Source organism: Anabrus simplex, chromosome 1 (assembly GCF_040414725.1).
Source record: "Anabrus simplex isolate iqAnaSimp1 chromosome 1, ASM4041472v1, whole genome shotgun sequence".
In the NCBI taxonomy this organism is placed as follows: Eukaryota; Metazoa; Arthropoda; class Insecta; order Orthoptera; family Tettigoniidae; genus Anabrus; species Anabrus simplex.
The window spans coordinates 1,118,717,262-1,118,736,684 of NC_090265.1; the positions used below are offsets into that span (position 1 = coordinate 1,118,717,262).

At 34.4% G+C, this 19,423-nt stretch overlaps 1 protein-coding gene across 10 annotated transcripts in view; it reads left to right on the forward strand.

Annotated features, from left to right (window-relative positions):
- Positions 1 to 19,423, forward strand: part of Obsc (Obscurin) — a 980,481-nt gene that overhangs the window by 658,842 nt on the left and 302,216 nt on the right. For 8 of the 10 annotated variants that reach the window (XM_068225413.1, XM_068225414.1, XM_067137343.2 and 5 more), the window contains 4 exons: positions 2,078 to 2,253; positions 3,310 to 3,418; positions 5,602 to 5,783; positions 15,372 to 15,551. In XM_068225413.1, coding sequence (XP_068081514.1) covers positions 2,078 to 2,253; positions 3,310 to 3,418; positions 5,602 to 5,783; positions 15,372 to 15,551 — 647 coding nt within the window. The remainder of the gene's footprint in view (positions 1 to 2,077; positions 2,254 to 3,309; positions 3,419 to 5,601; positions 5,784 to 15,371; positions 15,552 to 19,423) is intronic. The other 2 variants (XM_067137344.2, XM_067137349.2) reach the window with 2 other exon arrangements.

The following is a 19,423-nucleotide window of genomic DNA, read 5'->3' on the forward strand; positions in this document are numbered from 1 at the left end:
TCAATCTGCACCTCCTTTTAGGCTCTTTACTTCTCTGTTATAAGATAGTGGGTCTTTACCATTCCTTACCACCTTTAAAGGTACAAACCTGTTTTCACATCCCTCAGCAATTGTTTTAAATCCATCCCAGAGTCTGTTTACATTTATATTTACTGTTTTCCACCAATCATAGTTACTTTTTAAATTTCCCTCATGTTTGTTTTATCTGCCATATGGTACTGCCTAAGAGACCCAATTTTTTGATCTGCTATTTCTGAAGCCATATTGCTCCTCTTCTGTCCTTCTGTCTTTACCTCTCAATCTCCTTTCTATTATATCTTTTCCATTATTTTTTCAATTTGTGAGGTGAATGTTGACAGTTATCACACACTTTGTTTTCCCCCCCTTTATAAACACTGGTATTATTATTCCCTTTACCCATTCTTCTGGAACACATTTCTCTATCCATATATTTTTTACCTATCTATAAAGCTATTTTAGACCAACAGGTCCAGGTGCCTTTATCATCTCCATGCTTATTTATCTACCACAGCTGCTTTTCCTATTTTCATTCTTCAGACTAGTAAGTTTCTTCAATTTCCCCTTGATTCCACAGCCATTTCTAACTCATTTCTTTTCAGTCTGCATCTCCTTCTTAGTCTCTGACATTGTGCTCTCTCTCTCTCTCTCACTGTCGTTTTCATCCCTGAACTTCCAGTATATTTTCTGCACAATTTTTCATATTTAATACTTTCTGAACATATTCTTTCTTTCTTCATTCCATCTCTTCTGACTGTATTAATCTCCACTCTCACCAGTTTGGTGCATACTCTTATGTAATCAGCATTGTTTTACCCCCATTAACATCTTCCTCTCCCATCTCTCATGTGAATTCCTTCCTACTTTTCTTCAGCTACCAATGTTATACACTCCCTTTTACTTTCCTGATATTTCCTTTTGCTTTATTCCTTTTTGTCTATTTCATTGTTTCTATGCTTTCTTTTCTCATATTGGTTCCTTCACCTCTCATTCCACCATGGTGTCTCCTTTTCTTTCACGCTCGTGGATGTTCTGCCACAGATGGTGTCTGCATAACTTATAAATGTCCTTTAAAAATTGGACCATTTCTCTTCTATACTTCCTCGTTCTGTGTCTGGAATGTTATCTTTCAGGATCTCCTGAAAATGCTGCTGTACTTTTAATTTCCATACTTTTATTTTACCTCTTGTCTCATTATTATTATTTCCATTTTTCCCAGTTTCATCCTTGCTTCTCCTGGAGGAGCTGTTATGTCCAATAACTCTGTATGATTGTTTATTCTGATGGAAGGTTTGTACTGTGGATAGGTTTATTCAAGCAGCTGGACATTTTAACTATATTTTTGAGTAACTGGAGGGTATAATTATAGAACAAATGATTTTATTTAAGAACATATTTTGGAAACTTAATCACATATTTTTCATGTTTTAAGTACATAAATAAATACATATTTCTGAAAAATTAAGTACATAATAATTATTGTCTGAGCCCTAGTCATCACATTGATAATCGCCCTTTCATGGTGGTACCCTTCAACACTGATATTATCTTCGCGGTTCCTTGTATTTACGAAGAATGTAATCAGTCATATAGGTTGTGAAAAATTACCTGCATTAATACATAGTTTGTATTATTATTATTATTATTATTATTATTATTATTATTATTATTATTATTATTATTATTATTATTATTATTATTATGATTGTTGTTGTTGTTGTTGTTGTTGTTGTTTTTTCAACAATTAAAACATAATCCAGCATTAATAATGTCATGAAATGCAGCTTAAAATCTCCACAATTTTGTACGTTATAGATTCATGAATGAAGGATGTTATATAGCATAAATGAAGTTATTTCACAATAAAGTATTCCTAAGAGATGGTTTTAGCAGTTACTATTCTACTAATAAAGAACAAATATAGTATAAATGATGAAGAAAAAGTTGTGGGACAGAGGAAGAGTTCTGGGAAAAAGAGGGAATAAAATTAAATCGTCCTCTTTTTAACTCTTTTAAAAGTTAGGGTTGTAATAATAACTGACAATTAACACTTTTACAGGTATCTGAATGAGGTTGAGATTACTGAGAAGAAAACAGAGTATACTCGTATTGAGGAAGGTGATGACTATAAGCTTATCATTAAAGAAGTGACCATAGAGACTTCTGGCAAGTACACCTGCAAAGTGACTAATGAGTTTGGATCCAGTGAAAGCAGTTCAACATTTACTGTCAACTGTAAGTATTCATTAATATATTTTTCCTTTTCATATAACATCTGCCAGAATTGTATCCTCACCTGTTCACCATAGATAAATTACCATGATGGATAAAACAAGAATTAAAGAGATCATTTACTTCCCCTTAAGTGTAAAAATATGCTGAGTGTTCTTTTGAAGAAGTTGTTGGCGGTTGCAGAGTATGCTTCGGCCTACAATTGGCAACGACTGGTCGATGGTCTGATAGCTCTTTACTCTGACCAGCTAACCGAGCAGAGGACGGGTGGCCACGGCTCTACCATAGTTGGTTGGAAAGGAGCTGGTCCACACTGTCGGCTGTCCTGAGAATAGTTTTCTGTGATTTTTCATTCTCCTGCACTAAGGCAAATGCCGGGACAGTTCCTAGAATAGGCGACGGCCGCCAACCCTCTCACCTTCACTACAAATCTCCTCCATTACAAATCTCCTGGCCTGAGAGGTGGCATCACCACCTAAGAGGCCCACCTGCCACTTCATGGGAGGAATGAAAACAATTTAGTAGTAGTAGTTAACAAATCATAAAATTCAACAGTTCTGGGCCTGTTATTTTGTTTTTCGTCTGTACTGTGTCATTCTATATACAAGCACAGGTTGCTGATGTTTTGAATACATTACAGTGTTTTTTTTATCAAGGTTGCTGAAGCTCGTCGACTCAGTACGAGATAATCAGTCTCTGCAACCAACCAAAATAGATAACTGATCCGAGGTAATAATTGTTTTCCCAGGTAGCTAAAATCAACTACAACTACCTTGGATCGAGTGTGGGTCCTTGATTCGTCTTGATGAAAAATAATGTAACGTATTTGAAATGTCGGCAATGTGTATTTAAAGTATATAGAGCACTGCTACGGTCCAACCCAGATGAAAACTGCAATGGTAGTTCAACAATCTGTTGAAGATTCAGTTTTTAAATTCTGGGTCTAAATATTAAAGCTTATAACCCAATTGTTTATCAAACAAATACACCCAACATTTTTGTGTTGTTCAGCTAATATTATTGAGTGGTATCTGATAACTATTTGTATTCGTCTTCTAGGTAAACCACGTTTCCCTAAGGGCTTGAAACCTGTTCAGGAAGTTGATGAAGGAGACAGCCTTACTCTCTCTATTGAATGCTATGGTGTGCCTGAGCCCAAAGTAAAATGGTGAGTTTAAAGAGTTATGTCTCATAGATTAAGTTACTGGCTAATTGATTGCATTCTTTCCATGATAGGGTACTCAGACTTTGTTACAAAGCTATGGAACCAGTTAGTTACACTCTGATGCATAATTAATGCCAGTTTGATTGTAAAATTTCGTCATGGCAATTTCAATACATTTTATCACCTTGGTGAAGTACTTTTTAAACTGATTGAACGAGCTGATAGATTAGGTCAAATAGATTTTTTAAAGGCCATTTTTATCCTGTCCTAGTTCCTAGTTCCAAATCTATTTGAAGACTTATAGAAGAACATTTGAAAGTGAGGAAGTTTTAGAATATATAGTGAAACCTCATTAGAATGTTCCTCATTAACACGTTTTCCCGCTTAACACATCATAAATTTGAAGTCCTGATTCTCATCATATTAAATCTGTATAAAAATACCTCACTTATCTTGTCACGAATTTTTGCTATTATCGCTTAGTACAATCATATTTTTCCTATCCCTGAAAATGTTATTGGTCATCCCTTGTGGAAGAAACATGATTTCCAACTCGGGTAAAAGCCGTCACCACAGTTGCGGGATTACGGGAAAAGGCCTTGAATTCCTGAACTTCACAGGATAACTTGCATCTTCAGGGAGCAAGCCGTTAGCCTCAGGAACGTTCAGTTTTGCTTGCTGGTTAGCAGCAATATTGCTGAATAACACAGTGAGCCTATTTGTGCTTGTATTTTGCATTTCATTCAGGAGTTAGAAATTTATTTTGTGTTGAGTGGTACAGTGAAGTGGTTATCTATATCTGGATTAAGAACATTATCATATGGAATTGATTAGCATGGTGCATATTTGTCATGTGATAGCCTAGTTATGGATACGGAAAAAGTCGTGAAATTCCTTGCTAATGAAAACAAAATGAAAATCTGTCAGAAAGTGGATTGGCATCCGCATCTTGAAGCGTGCAGATGTTGTGAATGTTGAACTCCCACCTTCGAGTTTCGACTTGATCATTCGAGTTGGTCGAAGTTTATTCAAAATGGCGGCCAAAGTCATTCAAAGTGTGTGACTAGAAAATAATGTTTAATAACCCACTGCTCGGAAATAAAAGGCTTCTACTAAGATTTGTTTTAGAAACAGTGTGATCTGCAGTAATAATTTGATATTTTTAATGGCCCCTGTGCACATGTTTTCATATTTGTTGCTTGGTGTTTTTCACAACTTTCAGTGCACTTGTTATTTTATAAGTCCCAGCGGAAAAGGTTTTCATATTTGTTCTCTCATGTTTTTCAGATCTTTTAATACTTTCCTCTCATCTTTAAAAATAGTAGTAATACCACACACGACGTAAAATGCCCTCATGTCAGAAAAAATTGTATTTAGTGTTTCCATATCCCTATTGAATAGTTTTTATTCATATACTGCATTCAGTAGTAAGTTTTCTCGCTTAACATGTTCTTGTTTGTTGTTCCCTGCAGAAACGTCTTAATGAGGTTATTATGAATTATTATGAATTATTATGAAGTATGTTATGTGATGGCATATACTTATTACAAAACCGTTTCATTATATATTTAAATATAAATTTATTATTCTATAAAAAGTGTAAATGTTGTTAATCAGTAGGCAGTAGAAAGTTCTTGCCTTCAAGACCAATTTAAACTCCACAACTAAGTATAGATTTGATAAACAATTACAGAAATGATAACAGGAAAATTAACCCCTACATATTATTGTTTTGGAAAAGTCTACATGGGTACATGAATTATCAAAATAAACACTATAAATACAGCCTACATTATGTATAAAGAGGGATACTCGGTATGCATCAGGAGGATAACAGGCCTGCTCTGTTTAGTTTATGAAATCATTAATATTTGATGGCAGTGCATACAGAAAACTTTTGCAGTTCATCTGAAGTAGAGTATAATTTTGATATTTCCCAACAAGATCGTCTTCGGGCTCCTGCCTCTGTAAAGTGTTGCTTGAAAGACAATACGGGATACAGATAAAATAATCTGAAATATTATTTTAAATATTAATCTTCTACTGAGAATTTCCAAGCTAGTTAAGAGAATGTTGAGTTTTGCTCCTATTGTAAAATACTGTACAGATCAAGTGTAACAGTTCCTATTTACTAACATTTAGAAATATATATATACATGTGAGAACAAATGTAATGGTTTGTGCAGGTACAAAGATGGTCAAGAGGTGAGTGCTGATGCTCGTATCAAAATCTCACGAGATACCAACCGGAAGGAAGAATACAACCTGAGCTTGACTCTCATCAAAGGCGGTGATGCAGGAGAGTATGAGGCCCGTGCTGAGAACAGTATGGGTTCTGCCAGTACAAAGAGCACAGTTAAAGTTAACAGTGAGTATTCAAATGCAGGTTCATCTTGGTTCTCTCTGCCTTTGCTTCAGTTTGTGGTATCACAGTAAGTGAGCTAGATAGGGTGAAAACAAATATGAGGTTAAGTTAATATTACAAAGGCAACCTTTCTCTTGATCAAACTCTAAATGCCATGCAATATGTTTGGGTACCAGTATGTATAAAATCAGGCTTAATAATTGAGAACAACCATACTTTCTCTTCTTAATGTAAAGTCACTTGATTTCACATTGCAATCAACAACGTCCTCGATACCATGCAGTTATGCTGCCTATTAAGTGTTTCTCACTTATTTCAAGATAAGCTCATAGAATTTGAAAATAGTCAAAGTTATTCTGCAAATTGCACATCATTTATTTAGCAAAGATCTCAAAGTATTTCATGTGCCATAAATTAGGTTGTATTTTTTGTGTATCTAGTCAGTTTTAATTTGAAGGTACTGAGATGAATAGAAAAATTCCATAATTTTACTTGAAAAATATCTCATAAATATTGAACTATGTGAGACTATAAAATTGTATCAATATTGATTATTTCTTTTAACTATTCGTAACATATTCTGTCACAGTCATTATATGATTACAAGAATTTCTACCATTCTATACAACTTCAGATGAAATCAAACAAACATAATTTATATCTGCATTCTGATGTAAGGGTCATTCATTTGCAATCTCAAACTAATACAGCGTGAGTTGGCTATACAGAAAAGTCATTTAGCTCTAAAATTGCAGTTAGGAGATAATGAATTCAAACTCCACTTGCAAAAGCCCTGAGGAGGGTTTTCACGGTTTCTCATTTTGAAAGTAGGGAATCAATGGTCTAAGCCAAGGGTGCTCAATTTTATTTACAGGCAGGCCGGATGGCAGATTCCAACCAACCAACCAACCAACCAACCAACCAACCTGGTTGATTCGATATAATCAATTGTAGATCAATGTGTTCATTACATGTTGTAAATTCAATTACATTTTCGCGTAGCGCTTATTGATGAATAATGCAGTGTCATTCAAGAGGCATATTAGTATTTCTGTTAGTAAGTTCATTTCTTATTCTTCCACTTAATCCTGTTTTTCTACCACTCATATTTCTTGCTCCATCTATTGTTATAGGTGCCAATAGAGATCCTCCAATGTTTCACTCCATTGGAGAAATAAATTCTCACCTGTTGTAGTTTCATGGATGTTTCTTAAAGATGCCAACTCCTCAGTAATTTATAACTGTTCAGTTCTTCAGTCTGCCAAAACTAATTTTGAATAAGTACATTTATAAACTGTATGAAAAAGAAAACATATGATAACAGAATTATATCTGAAAAAGGAACAACTAATATTAATGTTATTTGCTTTACGTCCCACTAATGACTTTGACGGTTTTTTGAGACACAAGGTGCCAGAATTTAGTCTTGCAGGAGTTCTTTTACATGCCAGTAAATCTACTGAAACGAGGCTGATGTATTTGAGCACCTTCAAATACCACCGGACTGAGCCAGGATCGAAGCTACCAAGTTCGGGTCAGAAGGCCAGCGTCTCAACTGTCCGAGCCACTCAGCCTAGCTAAAAAAGGAACAACTTAAATCTTGAAAGAACAACATCAAATTCTGTCAAATCACACTCAAATATATTTAAAAATGTATAGCATTTATGTTTATTTCTATTTAAAACCTTAAAAAGTAAAATTTTGGAACTTATATTAATGAAGTCTTCCCGGTCTTCACTTTGGCATAAAATGAAAGCCATTGCAATACCATCACTCTGTCGTAGGCATGATTCAAGCTGGCTAGTCAGTCCTACTATGCCACGCCCTATGCCCTGGCTGTCAATGACACACTGTAGTTTACTTGTGGATGTTTTAGTGTTATTATTATTATTATTATTATTATTATTATTATTATTATTATTATTATTATTATTATTATTATTATTATTATTATTATTATTATTATTATTGAAGCCTCCATTGCTCAGGCGGCAACACGTCGGCCTCTCACCGCTGGGTTCTGTGGTTCAAATCCTGGTCACTCCATGTGAGATTTGTGCTGGACAAAGCAGAGGCGGGACAGGTTTTTCTCCGGGTATTCCAGGTTTCCCTGTCATCTTTCATTCCAGCAACACTCTCCCATATCATTTCATGTCATCTATCAGTCATTAATCATTGCCCTAGAGGAGTGCGATGGGCTTCGGCAGCCGGCACAATTCCTATTCCTTCATTCATTCTATCCCTGACCCAGTTACTGACTGGAAAACAGGTTGTAGGTTTTCATTTTCATATTATTATTATTATTATTATTATTATTATTATTATTATTATTATTATTATTATTATTATTATTATTATTATTATTATTATTATTATTATTATTATTATTATTATTATTATTATTATTATTATTATTATTATTATTATTATTATTATTATTATTATTATTATTATTATTATTATTATTATTATTATTATTATTATTATTATTATTATTATTATTATTATTATTATTATTATTATTATTATTATTATTATTATTATTATTATTATTATTATTATTATTATTATTATTATTATTATTATTATTATTATTATTATTATTATTATTATTATTATTATTATTATTATTATTATTATTATTATTATTATTATTATTATTATTATTATTATTATTATTATTATTATTATTATTATTATTATTATTATTATTATTATTATTCAGCTGGAATTACATCAACAACAGAGTTATGGTATTGCAAAAGCTTGCACTCTATGCTAGAATGGAGAGCAGTGAGAACTTCATTACGAGTAGTTCCAAATTCCATGTTTTTACGGATTAAAATCGAAATAAACATAAATGTTTATACATTTCTAAATACGTTTGAGTGTGATTTTATAGAACATGATGTTCTTTCAAGAACAAAACATGTCATTCTATTTTAATTAAGTTATTCTGTTACCAAATGTTTTGTTCTTCACATAGTTTATAAATTTATTTATTCAAAATTAGTTTTGGCAGACTGAAAAACTTAACAGTTAGAAATTAACTGAGTCAAAACTGAAAAGAGATGGCTTCAAATGTCACAAAATAAACCTCAGTAATTTCACATGTTTTGTCAACACCATGGATAAAGATTAAAACTTGTGGTGTATGACAGATGACATTATGTTTATCCAAAGCCAATGAGAAGTACCCAAATGTTTTTGAATTTTCATGCAGTTGTGAGCATAAATTTTCCCTGAGTTCTTCAGTTCCTTTCGTCATTGTGCTTTACGATAAGGTAACCAAATTAATCAATTGTTTCTTTTCAGAACACATTTCTTCTATTACAGAAAGTGTACAGTTCTTCACACACTTTCTATTTGAAAATGGTTTTCCTTTCGTGATTAATAAATGTGCAAATTTATATCTAACACTAACTGCAGATATATTTTCCTCAATATATTTCTTGTGAACATTTGTTTTTGAACACTGAAGCCTTGAATATAATTCAAAATCTATTTCTTTTGCTGTGGTTCATGGTGTGGGTTACTGAAGTCATGTCCTAATTCGTGAACCATGGGCAACGGCTGAGTGGGCTAGTAAGTGGTCCTGAGAATTGGGATACAAGTTGCTATGGAATGGGAGTGGGCATTTGGGACATATTCTGAGTCATGACCCTCCTTTTGCTCAGGCAGCTAGGACTGTACAATCCACTGTGGTCCCTAACCCATTAGAGGAGAGATCCTCACTTGAACTACACGTAATTAAGGCTAGCATCCTGCTTCACAGGATTTTCACTGACTTATGGGAGTAACGGAGTCCCACTCCCATTTGACATGCAAGGGACACCATGGAAAGAATTCGGCAAAAAATGAAATTCAATGGGGAGTTATCAATATTAATGGGTCTTATGGAAGAAAGAAAGTAGAACTGGCTGAGTCAGCAAAGAGGATGCATCTGGATTTAATAGGAGTAAATATAAATGGGTAAGAGGAGATAACAAGGATTGGATAGGAGATTATAAAGTGTACTTGATGGGAGTTAAAAAGGGAAGGGCAGAGTGTGGGGTAGGACTGTTCATTAGAAGTACTATTGCATTCAACATAGTTTCTGGTAGGCATATAAATGGGCAAATGATGTGGGTAGATTTGGCAGTTGGAGGAGGAGTACAATATTTCCCAATTGTGATGTATCTGTTAATAATTTTTTTTAAAGTCAAATAAAGCAGCAGGAATAGATGAAATTAGACCTGAAATGGTGAAATATAATGGGAAGGCAGGGATAAAATGACTTCATAATAATAAGATTAGCATGGAGTGTTAGTAAGATACCTTCTGATTGGACAAAAGTAGTAATTGCACCTATCTGTCAGCAAGGGAACAGGCAGGATTGCAACATCTATTCAGGTATCTCATTGATCAGTATACCAGTCAAAGTATTCACTGGCATCTTGGAAAGGAGGGTGTGACCAGTGGTTAAGAGGAAGTTGTAATGAAAACCAGTGTAGTTTCAGACCACAGAGGGTCTGTCAGGATCAGATTTTCAGTATGCACCAGGTAACTGAAAAATGCTATGAAAAAAAAAAAAAAAATAGACAGTTTTGTTCTGTAGATCTAGAGAAAGCATATGACAGAGTACCGAGGTAAAAGATGTTTGCCATACTGGGGGACTATAGGGTTAAGGTTAGATTATTAAAATGCAATCAAAGGCATTTGTGTTGATGATTGGGCTGCAGTGAGAATTGATGGTAGAATGGATTCTTGGTTCAGGGTACTTACAGGGGTTAGACAAGGCAGTAATCTTCCACCTTTGTTTTTCATAGTTTACGTGGATCATCTGCTGACAAGTATAAATTGGCAGAGAGGGATTCAGTTAGGTGGAAATATAGTAAGCAGTCTGGCCTATGCTGACAACTTGGTCTTAATGGCAGATTATGCCCAAAAGCCTGCAGTCTAATATCTTGGAACTTGAAAATAGGTGCAATTAGTATGATATAGAAATTAGCCTTTCTAAGGGCCTGTACTACGACAGCCAGATAAAAGTGCGGTATAAATTTATTTGGCAGTTTGGACATTTATCTGGAAGTTTGGTTGAAAACACGTACTACGACTTTGGTTTATGTGCAATCTGGGAAAATATTCTCGAGTATAGCTATGCCGAAGTTGGAGAGGCTGTTAACGCTCTTATCTGGGACTTCGCTCCTATCGGGGACGCTACTATAAAGAATCAAGATGGCTACACATCAAGATGAATCTACACCTGCATGATGCTGTGCGAAATTAAGTTGTTACAATGTAATCTATGTATATATTTATAAAGTATGTCATGCTTCCTGTCCAGCTATCACAGAATTCTTAAAGATTTCCCAAGCTAGCAAGTTGTTGCTACTAACTATATGAGTAGCACACAAGCAATCAATAGAAAGCTTAATGGGTAGCTGTGGTCGTTAGGGCAAATTTGTTTCCTGCTATGCAGATTTTCGTGGGTTCGAGTCCCAACAGCCTAACATTTTTTTACCTTCTAAATGGTAGTCGGTAGGGTACTAGAGGTGATAGTACACATTTCCTAATCATTAAAATGCGTGTCAAAAGCGTGGGTTCTATTCAAAATCTATCCACGACGCACATATGGAGTAAAGGTATACGACGTTGTTCATGGCGATTCGTCCGCCGATTGAGGATGTTAAGGAGGTTATATTTCTTTTACTTCATAACAACTTGCTACAAAAGTATTTACGCTAAAGTGAGATAAATGCTTGCCAGTTACTATTCTCACATTGTATTGAAAAGAAAGAAAGAAACTAACTACTTATTCAATGAGCAAACAATAAATTGAATTAATAATAAAATTAATGATCCTACGCTGGATCAGTGGCATTAATCATGAATATAAACGTTACTTTCACCGTAACGCGCATCCTCGTAAATAGTACTAGACAAAAAAAGATACATAACCAGAATCTTAACTTTTGCGTCCAGGTTACATTTTCAGGTTTTTATTTTCTATAACAGTTTCAGTTTCGTTATACAGTTAATTAATTTTAACATTTCTTCGTATGTGTATATTTCAGTCCTAATTCTGTTTTTGACCTAAACTTCCACATTATAGCACAATAAGAGTCTGATATTGGATTCTAGTAATACAATTTCAAAAGGAATAGAGCTAAACAAATGAAAACACCAGGGAACACGTATACCACCACACTAAATTTCACTATATTTTCAGTAACCTTATTACCAACCCAATAAAAATGTTACTACATCTTCCGCATTACAATACCGTTGTTAAAATCCGTTAGTAGTACGCAAGAAAATATTTAATTTGTAGTTTGCAAAACTGCAGCCTACGTATCTGGCTGTTTACCTGACAGTCATAGTACAGGCCCTTAAACTAAATTGATGCCGGTAGGTAAGAAATCCAAGAGAACTGAATGTCAGATTGGGGATACAAAGATGGAACAGGTAGATGATTTCAAGTGTTTAGGATGTGTGTTCTCCCAGGATGGTGGTATAGTAAGTTGGATTGAATCAAGTTGCAGTAAAGTTAATGCAGTAAGCTCACAGTTGTGATGAACAGTATTCTGTAAGAAGGAAGTCGGCTCCCAGACAAAACCATATTTACATTGGTCTGTTTTCAGACCAATTTGCTTCATGGAAGTGAAAGCTGGGTAGACTCAGGATATCTTATTCATAAGTTAGAAGTAACAGACATGAAAGTAGCGAGAATGATTGTTGGTACAAACAGGTGGGAACAATGGCAGGAGGGTACTTGGAATGAAGAGATAAAGACTAAGTTACAAATGAACTCTATAGATGAAGCTGTACGCATAAACTGGCTTCAGTGGTGGGGTCATATGAGGCGAATGGAGGAGGATAGGTTACCTAGAAGAATAATGGACTCTGCTATGAAGGGTAAGAGAAGTAGAGGTAGACCAAGACGATGATGGTTAGACTCGGTTTCTAACGATTTAAAGATAAGAGGTATAGAACTAAATGAGGCAACAGAACTACTATAGATACAAATGGAGGATTGTGGCAGCATTTAGTAAATTCACAGAGGCTTGCAGACTGGATGCTGAAAGGCATAACAGTTTATAATGAAGATGCATGTTCCTTCCGTATTACTCCATCACATTTATTATATACAGATTTGTGCTTGTATTCTTAAAAACAAAAATGTTTTCTTCACATATCAGACACATCACTTTTGCATTGTTCTCAATAAAATGCCTTTGCGAACTGAATGTTGAGCACCCTGGTCTAAATTAATAATTTCTTGAATTTTACAATGATCTGCAAAGAGGAATTTTGTTGCTATTTATCTCAGTGTTGCAGCATCCATTTTTATGGTATCAAATTCTTGGTGCTTTATATCATTTTCTAGATTTTTTATACCTTTTATTTATCATTGGCTGCTTCTTATCATGTGGGATTCCTTTCTTTTGTTGGTTCTATACAACTAATGCTAGTAAGAAACATGTAAAGATAATTAACAGTTCCATAAAACATGACTATTCCAAAGAAGTGATCTTATTAGTGATAGACTTGAATGGAATGTTTGCATAATAGTCATCCTTATGGAGGGCAGGGGAGGGTTATTTCAAAACTATATTTAGGACAAAACTTTATATCTAAATAATCAAAACACTCAATGAACTTAAAATCAATGATCGGACACCACTCTAGTTCCATCTACAGTCTGAGGCATTCATGGTCATAGAGGTGTATTTCTGTAAGTAATAATGGTGTTATTTTTGAGAGTTTTTATGCGAGTTTTGATGCATTTTACATTTGTTGATTTTTCCTTAAATGATACTGATACATCACCTGATGATATCTGGCAGCATGAAGTGTGTTCACATTTTTATTGGCCATCAGGACTGGCTAATTCGTGTTGTGCCATTTCTTGAGGAAAACCAAACTAGTGTAACCGTATAAACAACTCTAGAGCAAATATTTTTTCTTGAAATAGAAGGATAATTAGTACATTCCTAAAGAGTTCTTTAATGTGCCAGAATTCAACAACATACCTTCCAATGTCACTATCCTCAATTGAGATACAAGAATAAAGAAAACAACCTGTTAAAATTATATAGCAGTACCATAAATCATTTAATATGATTCCATTCGAGAATCAAATTGGAGGTGCAATATAAGATGATGCTCAAATCAGGCAAGCGTGTCATTCACCTCCAGAATAATATTAAATAAAAGAATACTAATGGTGTGAATGAGACTGGGAAAGCATGGAGAAAAGCTATTTCACCTTCACTTTGTGTACCGATACTGTACCACAAATTTCTTACATATTCGACTCCATTTCCTAATGCCTTAACATGATAGACTTGCATAAATAGTCAACCTTACTGGGGGGGGGTCTTTCAAATCCCATAACCAAAACTATATTTAGGACAAAACTTTATATCTAAATTCCCAAAACACTTGAAATTGTATCTCACTAAAACAGATCACCACACATACATATTACTAAATTTATACTTTCATGAAGAAAATATTTTACTTCCTTGGTGAAAGATATTTGGAATAAATAGATAAATAAAGAGATTGGAATGTTGACTGTTGGTGAATGTTGTTATAACATCCTTTCAGTTGTTGTAGATTTTAAGAATTGTCCTGAAAATGTGCTCTTTACTGTGCCATTAAATCAGGATTCAATACAACAAACTGTGACAATAGAGGGCAAGCACATTACTAACATTGTCACACAGCTGGTCACGAAGATTTTAATTATACAAGTAACAATACATAATATAAAGCATTTGAAAAATGAAGGATTAGTTGTAGAACATAAAAACAAGATCATATTTCAAGCAGATTTCTCTTGATGTAGAGAAATTTTGATGTTGATGTTGACTGTTGGTGAATGTTGTTATAAGAGTTCTGGCATCAAAATCAATGGTCCTCTTTATCAAAAGAAGCCAAATACAAATTAAGTAAATTTGCTTGTCTTCATTAAATATCTACCTACCTTTCTTTATTGAAGACCAAAAGCTACCAGTCCAGTCTTTTTCTATAATTATTTATCTTTAGTTGTATTAACAACAGAGGTCAGAGGACCTTCAAAGTAAAATATCCATAATTTGGTAAGTGTACTCTGAATGTGAATTCAATTCATTCAGGTGATCATCCAGAGAAATTCTCTATCTTGATGTTCTGTTCCAAATTTTTAGTTTCCCTTTTGTAGAGTTGATTAAAATGTTGGTTAATCCGCAAGGAATGGCTGAAGGAGGAATAGTTTATATTTAAAAGATTGTTAGTTGGCTGTATTCCTGTAACATGTCTTTCTAAACCTTCTTCTGTTTTTGTCAATAGTTTATATCTGTTTTGAAGAGTTTAAAAGGCATGCATTGTCTTACTTATCCCTTGAAATTGTATTTATCTCACTAAAACAGATCACTACACATACATATTACTAAATTTATACTTTCATGAAGAAAATATTTTATTTCCTTAGTGAAAGATATTTGGAATAAATAGATTCTATATTGTTTTCACATATTTCATTAAAAAAGTGAGAAATGAAATTTGGAATCTATTGATTTCAAAGAACCGAAAGGAAGAAACATGATCTAATTTTTAATGTAGCTCACTTAAAAGAAACAGAGATAACTAAAGAAGAAGATGCCAAAAAGGAAATGATAATCAAGAAAATGATTGAAGAAGTAGAGCAGATTGTGGAAGAGGAGGCTGACAGGAAAAAGAGCCAAGCAGGGATAGCAGAATTCCAGCAGGAGGACGCAACTCAGCAAGTTGTCATAGCAGAAGGTAAAGTAGCCTATTAGTAATATAATTAAATTATTGCAAAACTGACACTTAAAAAAGAAAGTCAGGAGCAAGGATAATGTAGGAATACAAATCCTCCTTTCTGATAAAACTATAAATACTTATCTCTTTGTGTTGTAAGTCTTTATGAATCCCTTCTCATATTTTCTTCAAAACTGCACTATAACAACAGATAGTCATAAAAAATGTATTTATTAGACAATGTGGTATATGCCTTTCATGGCATGAAAGAAGAATTCTATATCAGCATTGCACCTGTGTAAACAGTTTTGTGAAATATTTCAGCTTAAAACTCGGGCCGGTAAGATTCTGTCATCTAAGGGTCAATATTGTATGAATAATCTCTAAGAATTCTTGTTCTTAATGACATATGAGCTGCGGGTCAGTATTTCTTTGACAACATCATTATGTGGGGTTTTCACCAGGATAATGATGATATTTTATTCTCTGTCATAAATGTCATTTCTAGCCACATTTTGCAGTGTTAATATTGTTCAATTAGGGATTATAACGGCAAGTAAAATAAGTTTACTGGGTTGGCATCCAGCATGGCTGAGAAGTTATCAGACCTCTAGATGACAACTGTAACAACAATTTCAAGAGTGGATAACCATGTGAACAAAACAATAGATTAAGTGCATAACGTGCCAAAGTATGCTAGTCTGAGCTTCATAATCATACCAGACAGTGCACTCGAAAACTACCTTGTTGATGACTTTTGCCATCCATGGTATTCGTAAGAGTCTTTGTCATCACCAGAGCTCAAAAGCGTCTATCCTTCTCTTGTCTGCTTGTTTCAGCATCCAGCTTTTGTATCCATACATGAATAATGGGAAGATGATCACATAGATTAATCTGTATCTGGCAGCTAATGTGATATCTCTACTCTTCCAGATTGTGGACATAGTTATCATAGTGCTTCAACCAAGTGAAATTAGTTTTTTAATTTTATGACTGCAGTCTCCACTGTGATTGATTTTGAATCATAGAAAAATGAACACCACATTCTCTGCCTCCTCTTCATTCAGCTGTATACAAGCTGTACCACATTCATCCATTGTCATAGCAGAGATCATGTATACATATGCTCTTATGAATTTGCACATGACAAATACTTGTCACTTTGAGATTTATTAATAATGTGTGAGAAGGAAGTATTGCAAGCAGGTTGAATCTCATCTCATGAAGGCACTGGATTCACAGTCAGGAATATTACACATCATGCACTGCGAATGTTATGTTCAAACATTATGGAACAGAAGAGAATTGTACATTTATTTATTTCACACAGTTAATATTATGAATAACAGATCATTCTAACAAACTACAAAGTGAGTTGAGAACAAACTCTATAACCGGGTTGGGAGTTGCGTACCGCACTGAGTTCGTGTGTCGTGAGTTCGTGTGTGCTGGCTGGAACCCACACTCGTCTACACTGTTGTTTGTAATGGAAGTGGTGGGGAGAGAGCCAGTGAGTGAGTGATGGAGATGCAAAAATATACCACTGCCTTGCTTGCGGCTTCCGTCCCGCACAACTCTCTGTAGCAATAATGCGCAATCTTTCCCTGCTTTGTTTAACTGGTCGGGAGCAGTATCAAACCAACTGTGGTGATTTTAATGTTTTGTTGGTGTGTTTATATTGTGCATGTTGGTGACGAATTGGAGCATACCAACACCGATTATCTGATAGTTGAAAAACTTGTTCATATAGGAGATCTATAATAGCAAACCTACGTGTTCCTTGCCTGCATGTGCAAACTTTTTGGAAAACAAAGAATCAATGACCTTGTTGATTCCCTCCACAAAGCAAATATACTGTAAATAAACACAATAAAGTATAAAAAAGCAAGGAGGTGCTAAGAAGATTAGTTAATACTGTTTGTTTCTTGGTTAAGCAAGTATTTCCTCTGAGGGGCCACGATAAATCAGATGACTCTCTGAACAAGGGAAATTAAATGGAATTTTTGAAGGCACTCAGAGCATATGATCCTGTTGTGGATGCTCAAGATATGGCTCAATTTCAAAATTTTGTTTTCTTCAGTTTTTGGATCATCAAAAGTTTGTTAACTACAAAGTAACATTTCCAGATGAACTTCTAGACTCCTTAAAACCTCTGTATGGGTCTTTACTTGACTTTATAATGCTAAAATGTGAACTAACAGTAATATAATATTCCAAAGTTTATCTTTATATAAGTTGCTGAAGTTCACTAACAACAATGACTTAATTTCAGGACTTAAAGAATTAGTGAACAAGTTGGCTGAGCTGATTCTGACCATACCGAATACAACTAATTCTCTTGAGTGCTTGTTTTCAACTCTGAAATGAATACACACATATCAACGATGCACACAAGGTCAGGATATAGTGCAGTAGGAATAAGTGAAAAGCACCTTCAGGTGGAAGTAATTGCGACAAAAATGATTCTTGTTGTAAATGGTAGTTAACACACTCCAGATCAACATAATAAAAATATACATCTATACTGTCTCACAAAATGTGGGTTTTTTCCTGGCCATCTTGAAGAAACATCAAAAAATAAGAAAGAAAAAATATGTGTGGTGTCAAATTACAGGAAATTTCATTCTGAAAAAGAATATGATATTGGATTTTAAAAGTAAAATATTTACCCAAAGATGAAGTAGGGGGGAAAATGATGAAAAAGTATACCTACATGGCTCTGAGAGAACAGGAAATTTTGAAATGCACTTACAGGCAGTTGAACATATGCTACCTTTTTACGCGAGTTCAGGTCATAGCAATTGTGCTAAACGTGCAGGAATATACCTTCAACACATGTAGAAACTATAAACAACAAATCCAGAACTCTTAAAAATGCTGAATAAAGGCCATTTTATTGTACGAAGAGAGGACAGGAAGTGGTCTGGTGCTTGGACCAATATGTATGTTGAGCATACGCTCATGAAATGTACTAAAGATCGTTCTGATATAACTCATGGAGGAGGAATGACTGAAAGTCATGTGCAACTTGGATTTTGAGCCATTCTAAATGAAGTGAAGTAACATGTGCAATTTTTTTATAGATCACAATCCATTTACTGCTTCTTCAAGTGATTTATGGAATATTTTGAATGGAATTACAGATAATGAAAACAAAATTATTGTGGAATTTGCTGACCCTATTAAAAGAAACATCCAAGATAAAGTTACTGGCAAATATTTTAAAGATGAAACATTATTGAAATCAGACCAAGCAGTAACCATGAAAGTACTGAGGAAAGGGATTGTTATTGCTGGTGAGACTCATCATGTATATTTGCCTCTTTTAATACAAGATTATTCAAGTACCTAGGAATAATATTACAACCGACAATCAACTCCTACAGAATGCATATAAAGGAAAGGACAACAACAGCCATCAAAGCGATACATAGAATTAAAGACCCCCAAAAAATTTCTTTAAAAACAGCACTAGAGTTATTTTATGCTGCAATAAGCCCAATTGCCACTTATGGCATTGAAATTATTTGGGAAAAGTTATCTGTGGCTGACCTTAGGGCTCTAGAGAAACTAAAAGCCAGATTTCTAAATCGAGTATTAGGTGTGCCTACGAACACAAAGTCCAGGTTAGTGTACGAACTTTGTAAAGAACCATTCTATATCGAGGATCTAGGAATTAATCTAGTTCTGCCCTTCACAAGACAAAGCGCAAAGATAATTGAAGACAGAAGAATGAAATGAGCCCAAATCGAGCTCGAATTCTATGCCACCGACGCCATGCTGGAGTGAAAATGGACAGAAGCGAACTATGAACAGCGACATGTGGTTACAAGGATGGCAGTCCATGGCTTCCACCACAAGCTATCTGCGACTAAGCGATTCCATGAGGTGAA